General features: G+C 41.6%; 1 protein-coding gene across 3 annotated transcripts in view; it reads left to right on the top strand.

Moving 5' to 3' along the window:
- POC1A (POC1 centriolar protein A) overlaps window positions 1–3,273 on the top strand; it is a 179,566-nt gene extending 176,293 nt beyond the window's left edge. For all 3 annotated transcript variants that reach the window (XM_036738720.1, XM_036738719.1, XM_036738718.1), the window contains one exon: window positions 3,045–3,273. In XM_036738720.1, the coding sequence (XP_036594615.1) occupies window positions 3,045–3,143 (99 nt within the window). In that variant the 3' untranslated portion in view covers window positions 3,144–3,273. The remainder of the gene's footprint in view (window positions 1–3,044) is intronic.
- The last annotated feature ends 8,794 nt before the right edge of the window (window positions 3,274–12,067 follow it).

Raw genomic sequence — 12,067 nt, 5'->3', positions numbered from 1 at the left:
TGACACATTAGTTCAGAAGCTAGTCAATCAAAAATAAAGTGGTAAGAACAAAGGGAATGACTTAGAAATTTCAAAATACTGTGTCTTTATAATTAATCTCAAAGTATTTTTTGCCTCTGGATTTGTTATATAAAATGGTCTGGGCCAAATGGCCTCTTTAATCTTCAAGAATCACCTTCCTGTATACTATTTCTCTGTAATACACTGAGGCTTGAGGCTGGGTCAAACCTCAGATGGCACATGGGCAAACAAAAGTTGTAGACTCAGGAGAAAATGCTCTCTCCAAGGGCTCTGTAGCAGTAGATGTCCCTCCTGAGTCATTCAGGGCTCTGACCTTGCAAGTTGTTTTCTCTTGTCTTCATTCTGGACTTTCTTCTCCTCCTTCTCTTCTTCCACTCTTTTAAAGTTTAATCCGCATTATATTTTTTAAAAGTGAGTTTTTATTGATGTCTTTTATTTTTTAACATAGTTTCTCTAATATCTCTCCCATTCCTCCTCTTAGAAAGCCTCCCATATAACAAATAGTATTTCTTTTAAGATAAAAAGAAAAGGAAGAGGAAAAAATCAGCACAACCAATCAACACACTGAAAAAGTCCAAAAACATTTGCAGTGTGTAATACATACTCCTTCCTCTGCAAAGGGGAGGGTTGGGGGTGTTCTCTCATATCTGTTCATTTGAATCCTACTCAATCTTTATAATTAAGGGAGATTCACTTTTGATTTTTGTGTATGTGGTATTTCTTTCCATTTACATTGTGTTAGTCACTGTGTATATTATTTTCTTGGCTCTGCTTATGTCAACTCTGCATCAGTTCATTTGGAACTTTACATGCTTCTTTGTATTCATCACATATATCATTACATTCATGTACCACAATGTATTTATCCATTCCCCAATTGATGAGCCTCTTTTATTTCAAATTCTTAGGTATTACAAAAAGTGCTACTATAAATATTTTGGTGTATATGGGCACTTTCTTCTTAATTAATGGCTACCTTGGGTTAAGCCCAGTAAAGTAGTCTCTGGGTCAAAGGGAATGGACATTTTGGTTATATTATTTGCATAATTCCAGTACTTTCCAAAATGGTTGTACTAATTCACAGCTCTACCGACAACGTGCCTGTCATCTCACAACCCCTTCAGCATTCAGTATTGAATTTTTTGTCATCTTTGCCAGTTTGCAGGGTGTGAGGTAAAACCTTGAGTTGTTTTAATTTGCATTTCTCTTAATAGTGATTTAGAGCTTTCTTTCATGTGGTTATGAATACTTTGCCTTTCTTCTTTTGAGAGCCATTTGTTCATATCCTTTGATCACTTATCTACTGAGGAATGGCTACTAGTGTACATACACACACACACACACGTTTATTTATTTGTTAATTGTCTTTATATCTTGAGTACCAAACACTTTTCAAAGAAATTTGATGCAAAGTTGTTTTTTTTATACAGCTCCTATCTGTAGCTGTGAGAGGTGTATGGTCTGCTTCTCTTCTAATTTCTTAATAGTATGATCTCTAATGTTAGTTCATTTATCTATTTAGAACATATTGTGGAAAATTGATGTAAAGTTGTTGGTCTAGACCTAATTTCTGCTGGACTGTTTCCCAGCTTTCCCAGCAGTTTTTATCAAATACAGAGTTTTTTTCCTAGGTGATTTATATTTTCTACTGAATGCTGGGTTACTGAGTTCCACTGTTTCTGATGCCTTTGTCTAGTCTTTTCCATTGATCTACCTCTATATTGTTTTAACCAATACCAGATGACATTGATGACTGCTGCTTTAGAATATGCTGTCTGGATCTGCCGTTCCCCCTTTATCCCAACTTGTTTCATCATGTTCCTTGATATTTTAGATCTTTTGTTTTTCCAAATGAATATTGTTATTATATTATCAAATTTTGTAAGATATCTCCTTGGTAATTTGATCGGCATAGCATTAAAAGTATAAATTCATGTTGGTAGGATTGTCCATTTTTTTTATATTGGCATATCCCAGCCCTGAGCACTGAATATTCCTCCAGCTATTTAAGCTGTTTTTTATTTCTTTAAGAAGCACCTTGTAATTGAATCTATACAAGTTTTGTGTGTGTTTAGATAAACTGATCCCCAGATACTTGGTATTTTGTAGTTATTTGGAATGAGATTTCCTTTTCTATTTCTCGCTATTTTTTGCTTTCTATTATTGCTTCTTGGATTTTATTATTATTATTATTATATAGAAATGCTGTAGACTTTTGAGGGTTTATTTTGTAATCTGCAACTTTGCTGAAGCTATTAGTTGTCTCAATTGGTATCTTTGCTGATTCCTCAGGATTTTCCAAGTTTACCATCACATCGTTGGCAAGTAGGGATAATTTTATCTCCTCTTTACCTCTCTTTATGCCTTTAATTTCTTTCTCTTGTCTTTTTTGCTATTGCTAACATTTCCAGAACTATATCAAATAATAGTGGGGAGAGTGAGCCTCCTTGCTTTACTCCTGTATTTATTGGGAAAGATTCCAGTGTATCCGCATTGCATATGATGCTTGCTCTTAGTTTTAGATAGATGTTTTTTATGATTTTAAAAAAAAGTCCTGCCATGCCTGCACTTTGAAGGGTTTTTAGCGTAAATGACTGTTGTACTTCATCTAAAGCTTTTTCTGCTTCCATTGATGATCATGTGGTTGTAGATGGTTTAGTTTTCAATATGATTAGTTCTGTCAATTGTTTTCCTAATGTTGACCCATGCTTGCATCCCTAGTATAACTCCAACTTGGTCATAATGAGTAATTTCTTGGATTTCCTACTCCCTTTTAGTTAATCCAGGACATAACTAGTCACACTGAGTAATATAAAGTTGGTGGGGTGCAGAACATCTGAAATTGTAGCCATATGCTATAAGAAGATTGAAGCCATCTCAGAACCCTCTAGTGGCAGAGAGTTCTAAGTAAGGTGCTGCCAGGAATGATTAATGCACAAGATGAAATTTTGTGTTGTCCCAGAGCAGCTTGATATACTGACTAGACTCCCTAATTCTTCCTTCTCTCCCATTTTGTTGTATAGACTGTTTCCATTCTAGAACAGAGATTGACCCTGACAGAAGACAAACTCAAGCAATGCTTGGAAAATCAGCAGTTAATCATGCAGAGTAAAGCTGAGTGATTTGGAGAAGAAAGCAAAATCAAGCGTGATAATAAGAGTTGAGGGTATGTGTGGTGTGTATGTGTGTGGTGAGGGTATAATGCATTTGTATTGTTTGAATTATGTGAATAAAACTGATATTTTACTGAAATCAAATGTATAGTTTTCCTCTGTTTAACATTTAAAACTATTCACACTCTGGCTCCAGCCTACCTTTCTAAACTTATTACATATTACTTCCCTTCACATAGTTCAGTCAAACTGTCTGCTTGCTGTGTCTCACAAGTGACATTCCATCTCCTGCTGTCCTCCATGCCCATGGCTCATTTACTCCATGACATCCTTCCAAACTCTGCTTAAGTGCCACTTTTCCTTTTTCCCCAGCTGCTAGTGCTTTTGCTCCTCAAAATTACTTTGCATTTATTTTGTGCCCACCTATGTCTGTGTTTTCTTCTCTCTCATAGAATGTAAGTTTGTTAAGGGCAAGCTCAGTTTCATTTTGCCCTTGTATCCCCAGGCCCTGGCACATACATGCCAAAACTTTTATTTTTATACTTAAACATAGGTGTTAGACCCCTGTGCCCTTCTCATTCACTGCATTTTAGTGTACCCAGAACATGTGACCTGCGTGCTCTAAAGGTTTTTAACTTTACCACAGCAATGCCTTTTTCCTTTAAAAAAAAAAAAGTGGAGTGACTGTAGGCCATAAAATCATGATGATTTCTAGTCTGTGAAGAGTCAAGGTTGGCCCTAAAGTGTACTAATCTCATGGGATTTTTCCATCCTTCCCCCACAGTCCTAGAGTTTTCTGTCTCTAGTACGAGTTAAAAATCGATTACTAAGAGGCTGGAAAAGCCAACAGATTTACTCAGAACCAAAGAAAAACGCCCAAACTTGACTGAGTCAAATTTAGTACCAGGGGAATAGGCCTTGTTTGTGAAAGTACAGAAGTATTGATTTATGGATGGGACCAAAAAATGAAAGCCTGACACATTTTAACTTCATCATAACTTCCTCCTCTTTGTCATACCATTGAGGGTCAAACAGGCACCCCTTGAACTCAGGGTTTCCATTTATTTGCTCAAGATCTAATTAGTTCACCAGGACCCTGAGCTATGAAAGTAAGGAAATGAAAGAGAAAACTACATGCTTTGGAGGGGCCTTTTTAAAGGAAATTTTCTACTGAGGCCTAAGAAGCCCCTTTCCCCCCAGCAAACCATACATAGCATGTTGTTTCTGAAGTAATTTGGGAGAAAGAACAGAACTGCTTAGAGCAGCCAGCCCTCGGCTCTGGCCAGCAGCCCAGGCCTGGCTCACATGCATACTCAGCCTTCCTTCCCCTAGAAACATAGACTTGAATGTTTTGAGCACATGAGTTTCCATTTGCTCACAGGGGTTTCCATAAGCGACCCTTTCCTCTGCACCTGTTTCTGTAAAAATCAGCCCAAGTCTGCATTCTATTGAAACCTTGTAAGTTTTATTGAAGCCTTATTATTTCCATATGGGTGAAATGCCTTTCTTAGGTCTCTGCCAGCAGCTTAACCTTCCCCCACGCCTCCAATTCCTTGAGACTCCATGTCTGCCCATCCTCTTTTGTCTTTTATTTATTACTCTGTGATAGTGTTCATTGCCTTTTGTCTCTAAGACCTCCCCACAGATTTGTACTGTGCCTGCCCAGTGAGTGCCTAACTCAGCCAGCCATGGTTGGCAATGCTCCCCTCCTTGTCTATATCCCAAATGTTGAGTATTTGTTGACTCAGACTTAACAAATAACTCCTCTCCCACTGTCCCATAGGGAGTTGCAATTGATGTAGTATGCTATCGATCTTGTTGATTTCACGGTCAGTGAAGTTGCCTGGGTAGAAATGCAAACTGCTTTAAACACACACACACACACACACACACACACACACACACACACACAGAGGCACAAAAACAGCTTGGGCTGGTAGATATCCCTGTTTATTTACAAGGTTCTTCAATGGCTTTATTTTGAGTTGGAATCATCTGCCAAAGTTATGCCAAGAATCTGGCCAACTCTCACAAGAGTTCCTCTGTTCTGTTTAGAAAGCTTATGGCTTACCCAGAGATGCCACTGCTTAGGCAGGTAAATGACTCAAAAAAAGGAGTGGGGGGGCATATATTCGCCAAAATGTTGATAGCGGCACTTTTTGTAATAGCAAAGAACTGGGAACAAAGTAGACACTCAGCAATATAAATTCAATGGAACATTTTACTGCACTGTAAGAAACAATTTGAAAACAGAATCATAAGAAGACTTGTGGGAGCCGATGTGAGGTAAGCAGAACCAGGAGAACCATAACTACGGTAAAGTAAACAGAAAGTACAGCAATAAGACAGTTGAACTCAGTGCTGTGAAAATAGGCTGAAGAAGCTTGATCTCAGAGAAGAGGTGGAAGAATATAGCCACCTCCTTCCTTCCCAGAGATGAAAGACTGCATGTGGAACACTCCCCATAATGTTGAATTTCTGTTGATATATTGGTATGTTTTGCTGAACCTTTTTTTTTTTTAATTCTTTGTTATAAGGGAGGGAAAAGGTGAAGGGACATATTAGGAAATGTAGGCAAAGTAAAAACAAAAGCTATCAATGAAAATGTCTCCAACAATTATAACTAGCAGGAAAATGTTATCATGGCAATGTGGTCTAGGGGGAAAAGCCTTGAACTTAGAGTCAAGGGTCCCTGAGTTCAAGCCTTGGCCTCTTTCCCTTCCCACCTGCTAAGTGAGTGACCAGTCACCTCACCTTACCTGGATTTTGTATGTATCAAGTGAGCTGTGGAATGGAAAGGAGCTGGCTGGGAATCCTGGCTTAGTTTCTTACCATCTCTGTGTGTGTGATATTGGATAAGTCACATCTTTGAACCTCAGTTTCCTCATCTGTAAAATAATAGGTTGAGTTAAATGAGGTCTAGATTCTCCTCCCAGCTCTAACTCTATGATCTTATGAGAGTGAGCCATTATAGTTGGGCCTGGGCTGTGGTGGTGAACACCACAGTGATCAGTTATGTCCCAGAGCATTTCTGGAAGGCCGGTTTGCCTGGAGAGCAGCCCAAGTACTCTGTGTAGTGGTTAATATAGCCCCTACCCCCCATAGACAATCATGAGGAGAACATCTGAACAGTATGTAAAAAGACAGGAAAGAGTGGAAAAAAGGTTAAAAAAAATTATTTTATTTGGTCCTGGAGTTAGAGATGACACTCAATGGTGAGGAGGAGGAGGAGCCTGACAGAATAAAGTTTATGTTTACATGAGTAGGTTGTGTGGGTTAGATGGTATAACATTCAGTGGGAAAGGACTGACTTGTATCCAATTGGATACAAAAAGTGATTATAATGGAAAAACCAGAAGGTCAAATTGAGATGCCTTCCACCTTGAAGTCTGAGCTGCTAGAATCTGTCATAGCATTGAGTGGGATCTCATAGAGCCCTAATCCTACTCCTACCTAAACAGGAATCCCCTTTACATTTTCAGCAAGTGGTTATCTAGCCACTTAACCTTCCAGTGGATGAAGGATTCCCTGGGTTGTCTGTTCCTTGTTGGCTAGCTCTGATTATTGGGAAAATCTTCTGTTAACCAAACCAAACCTGCTTCCTTGTAGCTTTCTCCTGATTCTTCCTCCTCAGGAGCTACCCAGCTTAAGCCAGCTCCATCTGACATTACCTCACTGCAAAGCCCTCCCCTCTGGAAAGTTCCTTCTGGGCCTCAGTTTCTTCCATTGTAAAATGAGAGGGTTGGACTAGATGGACTCTAATGGCCCTTCCAGTTATGAGATTCTTAGTTTCTTTTGCTGGTTCATCTCTTAGATCACACCCCCTAAATATAGATTTGTTCCCCAAAGGTGCTCTCTTAAGCCCTAACTCTCCTTTTTTTGGTGACCTTGTCAGCTCTTGCTGGTTTAATTATCTCTATGCTAATGACATGCATGTGTGCGTGTGTGCGTGTGTGTGTGTGTGTGTGTATGTGTGTGTGCGTGTCTATACCTATGTATCCCCACTCTCCTCAAGCTTTAATTCTGCCATCACCAGTTGCCTATTGGAAATTTAAAACTGGATGTCTTGGAGATATCTCAAACTCAGGTCTCTTCCCCCTTTAGTCCATCCTCCACACATCTGCCAAACGTGATTATCCACCACCCCCACCCCCCCACATTAGTCATGTTGTGAAAGTAGAAACAGAACAAAAGGGAAAAGCCACAAAAACAAAAGTGAAAATAATATGCTTCAATCTGCATTCAGACTCTATAGTTCTTTCTCTGGATGTGAATAGCATTTTCCTTTATGAGTCTTTTGGAATTGTCTCAGATTATTGTATTGTTGAGAAGAGCTAAGGCTATCATCGATGATCATCATACAATGTTGTGTTTACTGTGTTCAGTATTCTCCTGGTTCTGCTCACTTCACTCAGCATCAGTTACGTAAGTAAAAGTGATTTTTCTTAAGTGCTGATCTGATCATGTAACTCTCCTACACAGTAAATGTCAATGGTTTCCTATTGCCTCAAATCAATTATAAATTCCGATGTTTATGTTTCCAACTTCATTGTACATTACTCTTCACTGTCTGCAATAGGGACTGACCTATTACTTGTTATATGTCACTCAGTCTCTTATCTTCATGTCCTTTCATTGGCTCTCTCCAGTACCTTCAATGAATGCCCCACATATCTTCCTCAGCTTCTCCTTACAGACTTCCTATTTTCCTTCAAAACTCAGCAAGCCTTTTCTGATCCCCACAAATGCTACTGCCCTCCGTCCCGAACTGCCTTGCATGTAATGACTTTGTATTCATTTTAATTGTATATTCTGTGTATATATGTGCATGTATTTATATCTATCTATATCTGTATCTCCTCCCTCACCTACACCACCCCTCCACTCCTCCCCATCCTCACTTAGAATGAACAGCTTTTGAGTAGGTATTTTTTCCATTAACTTTATTTGTATCTCTACTCAGACAACAAGTATTTATTAAGTACTTAGTACAATGCCGGGCACACAGTAGGCACTTAATAAATACTTGTTTATTGATTGATTGATTTTAACTGATGTTATGATTATTCCCCATGATAGCCTTTCAGACTTCTAAAGGCAGTGATCTTGTCCTCTGTGTCTGCAATCTCCACTGAACTATGGAGAGTTTCATAAAATTCCATTTCTGCTTTGAGGTTTTCTTGAATGTAGGTTGAAGGTTGTTAGTATTTGATCCTACAATTTTCACAAAACTAGGCAGCTCTGTTGACATAGTTTAATGCCATTCTCAAACATGGCACTGTTTCTGTCCAGGGATCCAGTTGCACTCTAAGCCAAATACTGTCTCTTGACAAGATGTGGCAGTAGGGTCCAACTGTCTCTGTCTCTGTCTTTTTCCTTCTCTCTTCTGTCTCTTGTGTCTTTCCCCTCTCTGTCTCTCTCCCTCTTCTCTCTGTCTCTGTTTCCCTTTCTTTATCTCTGTCTCTGACACTCTGTCTCACACACATTAAATTTCAGCATCCATGAATAGCCATCATACTGGTTTTTTTCCCCCATGGTAGGTTCTGGGACTGAGGTCCTCCCCTTTTGGGACTTAGGATTCAGAACGGAGAGAAAAGCAGGGGAGTGGGAGATATACTAAACATCCAATACCATTCTTCCATAATAGTCCTGGTATAATAGAATTAGTGTGATATAGTGAGGGGGGGAAGAGGGAAAAGGAACAGGAGACTTGGAGTCAGGACACCTGGCTCTCTCATTTACTAATTATACAACAATGGTTAAGTTACTCCCATCTGTCTCTAGACCCCACTCCTCTCATCTATAAAATGAGGGGGTTGGACTACAGGTGTCCTAAGGTCCCTGCCAGTTCTCATGGTACAAATGAAAAAATATCATTTCTGGAGTCAGAGAAACTGGGTTAAAGTCACCCCTCCGATGCTACATGGCCATGGGCAAAGCGGCTTGCTTCCTTGAACCAGTTTCCTTGCACATAAAATGAGAGGCTGGACTAGATGATTCTCTGAAGGCCCTTTCCGCTCCAGAGCTATGACCCTATGATTGTTTGATTGAATAAAGACTTTGGATTTAAGGAGCATCTATTCTTAGGCACAGAGAGGATTCTGTCTTGTCCAGGTAGCTCTGAAGACCAGATTCAGGAAGACTTTATGTGTTTGGCTTATGATACAATCTCAAGGGTTAATGTCCCCTGGAGGATTCTAAATCTACCCTCACTTTCAAAGAGAAGACTTACATGGCCTGTGCCCATCAGCAAGACCCCAAACTGAAAGAACGGCAGATTAGAATAGTCACCCAGGCTGAGCAGTTTGGTACACGATTGAGATCCTTGAAGAATTCCATTGGCCTTCAAAAACTCCCATTCGTGGCAACCCATGCCCAACCCTTGAAGGCTGGAAATCTTTCTCCGTGAGGGCTGGATGTATATGTGACCAGCCTGTCTCTGTGAATTTCCTGTGGCTCACAGGGCCTTGCAGAGGGTTAAGGATTTTGTCTGGGGCCTCTCCAGCTCATCCTGAGCCAAGTTCTTTAAAAAGTAGTTTAATTTGCTGCCATTGGAGTTGCCAGACATATGACCTCACTAAACATTCAGCAACAGCTCTTTGTGCAGAGATGGCTCCCAGGGGAGGCTGGAGTGACCCCAGGGCAGCTGCAGAAGAGTTTGGGCTGCTCTAGGGATGAAACATGTTAAGTGTAATCCTGATCTCTGAAAAAACTGGAATCTTGAGCACAGCCCACAGCCCACTCATTCCCTCCTTCCTGTCTGGAAACTGGAGGTGGAGCAGTGGCCTGGGTGAGCTCCTGCCCAAGTAGGGGAGAGTGCACAGTGCCAGAACCCAGATGGTTTTCCTGGATAGGCAAGCAACCCCTGGCCAACCATAGTACCAGCACTGGCCCCCTTGTTTGGGAATGGTCATTTCTGGGGAAGGGACAGTGTCTTCCTCATCTGCATTTTCCATAAATATCCATCCCCTTGCCAATTTGAGGACATTTTTCTCTCATCATTCTAGCTGTCACCAAGAGCCAGGCAACACAGCTCAGCTTGGAAGCTGGGCTGCCTTTTTGGAAACAAACAAAAAAAAAGATCTCAAATCAGATCTCTTCCTTTCAGACCTTGGTTTAAATAAGACCAAGACAATCAAATTTCAGTTGCTTAATGACCTAAATAAATAAATAACCCAACCTACAAAATCTCAGCTCTTCCACATCAGCCCCAACCCAGGCCTCTTGTTGAGGCCCCTTTGCCCTATTTTTCCAACCCAGCGGAGTGAAAGTAGACAGAGCTGGTTTAAATTGAGATCAGCCACCCACACTCTGCCAGAGTCCTGGGGTTGCAGTAATGAACCTGTAAATCAGAATAGAAACCAAACGAAAGTCTGGGAGCAAGTCATGTTTGGGCTCCGTTAGCCAAGCTGTGTCTCTTTCAAAAAGCCTGCTGAACTAAGAGACTTGGGACAACTCAGATCCTTGGTGAATTCCATTTGCCTTCAAAAACTCCCAGTAGACAGTGTGAGCAACTGCCACCACCCCAGGCGAAAAGGGCAGGGCCACCCAGATGATGCAGCATCCTGCCCTGACCGTTGTCAGCCCTTGATAATCTATCTTTTCTGAAATAAACAAGAACAAAGTCATTAAAAGCTCCCACCTCCTCCAAGTGGAACCTGAGGGTAGACACATTCTCCCAAGAACGATTTCCATTCCCAGATCTCCTTCCTAAGCCAGCCCAACCTCCCTCTGAGAAGGTGTGGTTGTCATGTGGATCCCTAGGGACCCATGACTGTGTCCTCCTTCCCAGGCCCAGTTTTGCTGGGCACCCTAGGCCTGGAGACACAACTTTGCCATTATTTAATAACTCATAATGGTAATGCACCCAGGCTTCTGGAAGGAGCCCTTCCTTGAATCTACCTGATTGTCTGGGAGCAGCTTGGCTAAGTTGTTCAGAGGGCAATGCTTAAGGAGTCCAGAATTGGACTTTCATTCCCCATCTGGTCTAGGCCTCTGTTCCCTGACCCCAGACTATGCATACTCAGTGCCTGGCCCAGTGGTCCCTGCTCATTGAAAGGATAATTAGGCCCAGCATACGTATTCCTGAAGATCGGCACATGCAGAGACTCCTTCTGTTTCTGGTGTTGGAGCTCTCACCTTGGGAATAATCATAGCCTATGCCAACAATCCCGGAAGCCCAGGATGCCAGAGGAGAGGTGTGAGTCACTTGCTGAGCCAGGGCTGGTCACCCCTGCTGTGTGTTCCCCCATTTCAATAGCCTCTAGCTATTTTGGTCATACAATTGGCTCTCCACTTGACTCCCCAGTGATTCATGCTCAAGATGGGGCACTTTAATGGGTTCACACTGAATTGGGATGTGGCCATGTAAGGGGAAAAGTTGGCTTGTGCCAGGATGTCATCATTGCCCAGGGCTGCCTCAGTGGTCTTCTCAAGGAGCTGCGTGGGCCATTTGCTGTTCTTTCCCAAAGGGTTAATGTAATCGGTTGGCAACTGCAGCCTCACTTCTCTCTAACCTTCCCTCCCCGACACTATCACCTCCACTCCCAAACCCCAACCCCCAAGCCTCTGGGAGAATTCTCTTGCCAGCTGTCTGGGATCTGATCCATTCAGACTTCCCCCAAGTCAAGCCTACAAAAACAGTCTGCCCCTCCCTGGGGGAAGGTTCCCTATGTAACAGGCATACACATACATACATACATACACATACACACACACACACACACAGACCACATCTGCATAGGTTCCAAGGAGCTTTCCAAAGAGACCTGGGGGCTTCCCATCTTGCTTTTCTGAAACATACAGCAAGAACAAAATTATTTAAAAACGTTCTGCTATCACCTCCTCCAGCGAAACCTCCCCGTAAACAGATCCTCCCCAAGAACTATTTCTAGCTTTGGAGCTCTGCTTTGCTTTCCCTGTAGGTGAGACTG

Source organism: Trichosurus vulpecula, chromosome 9 (genome assembly GCF_011100635.1).
Source record: "Trichosurus vulpecula isolate mTriVul1 chromosome 9, mTriVul1.pri, whole genome shotgun sequence".
In the NCBI taxonomy this organism is placed as follows: Eukaryota; Metazoa; Chordata; class Mammalia; order Diprotodontia; family Phalangeridae; genus Trichosurus; species Trichosurus vulpecula.
Note: the sequence above shows the minus strand (reverse complement) of the source record. Positions and strands in the feature narration are given on the sequence as shown.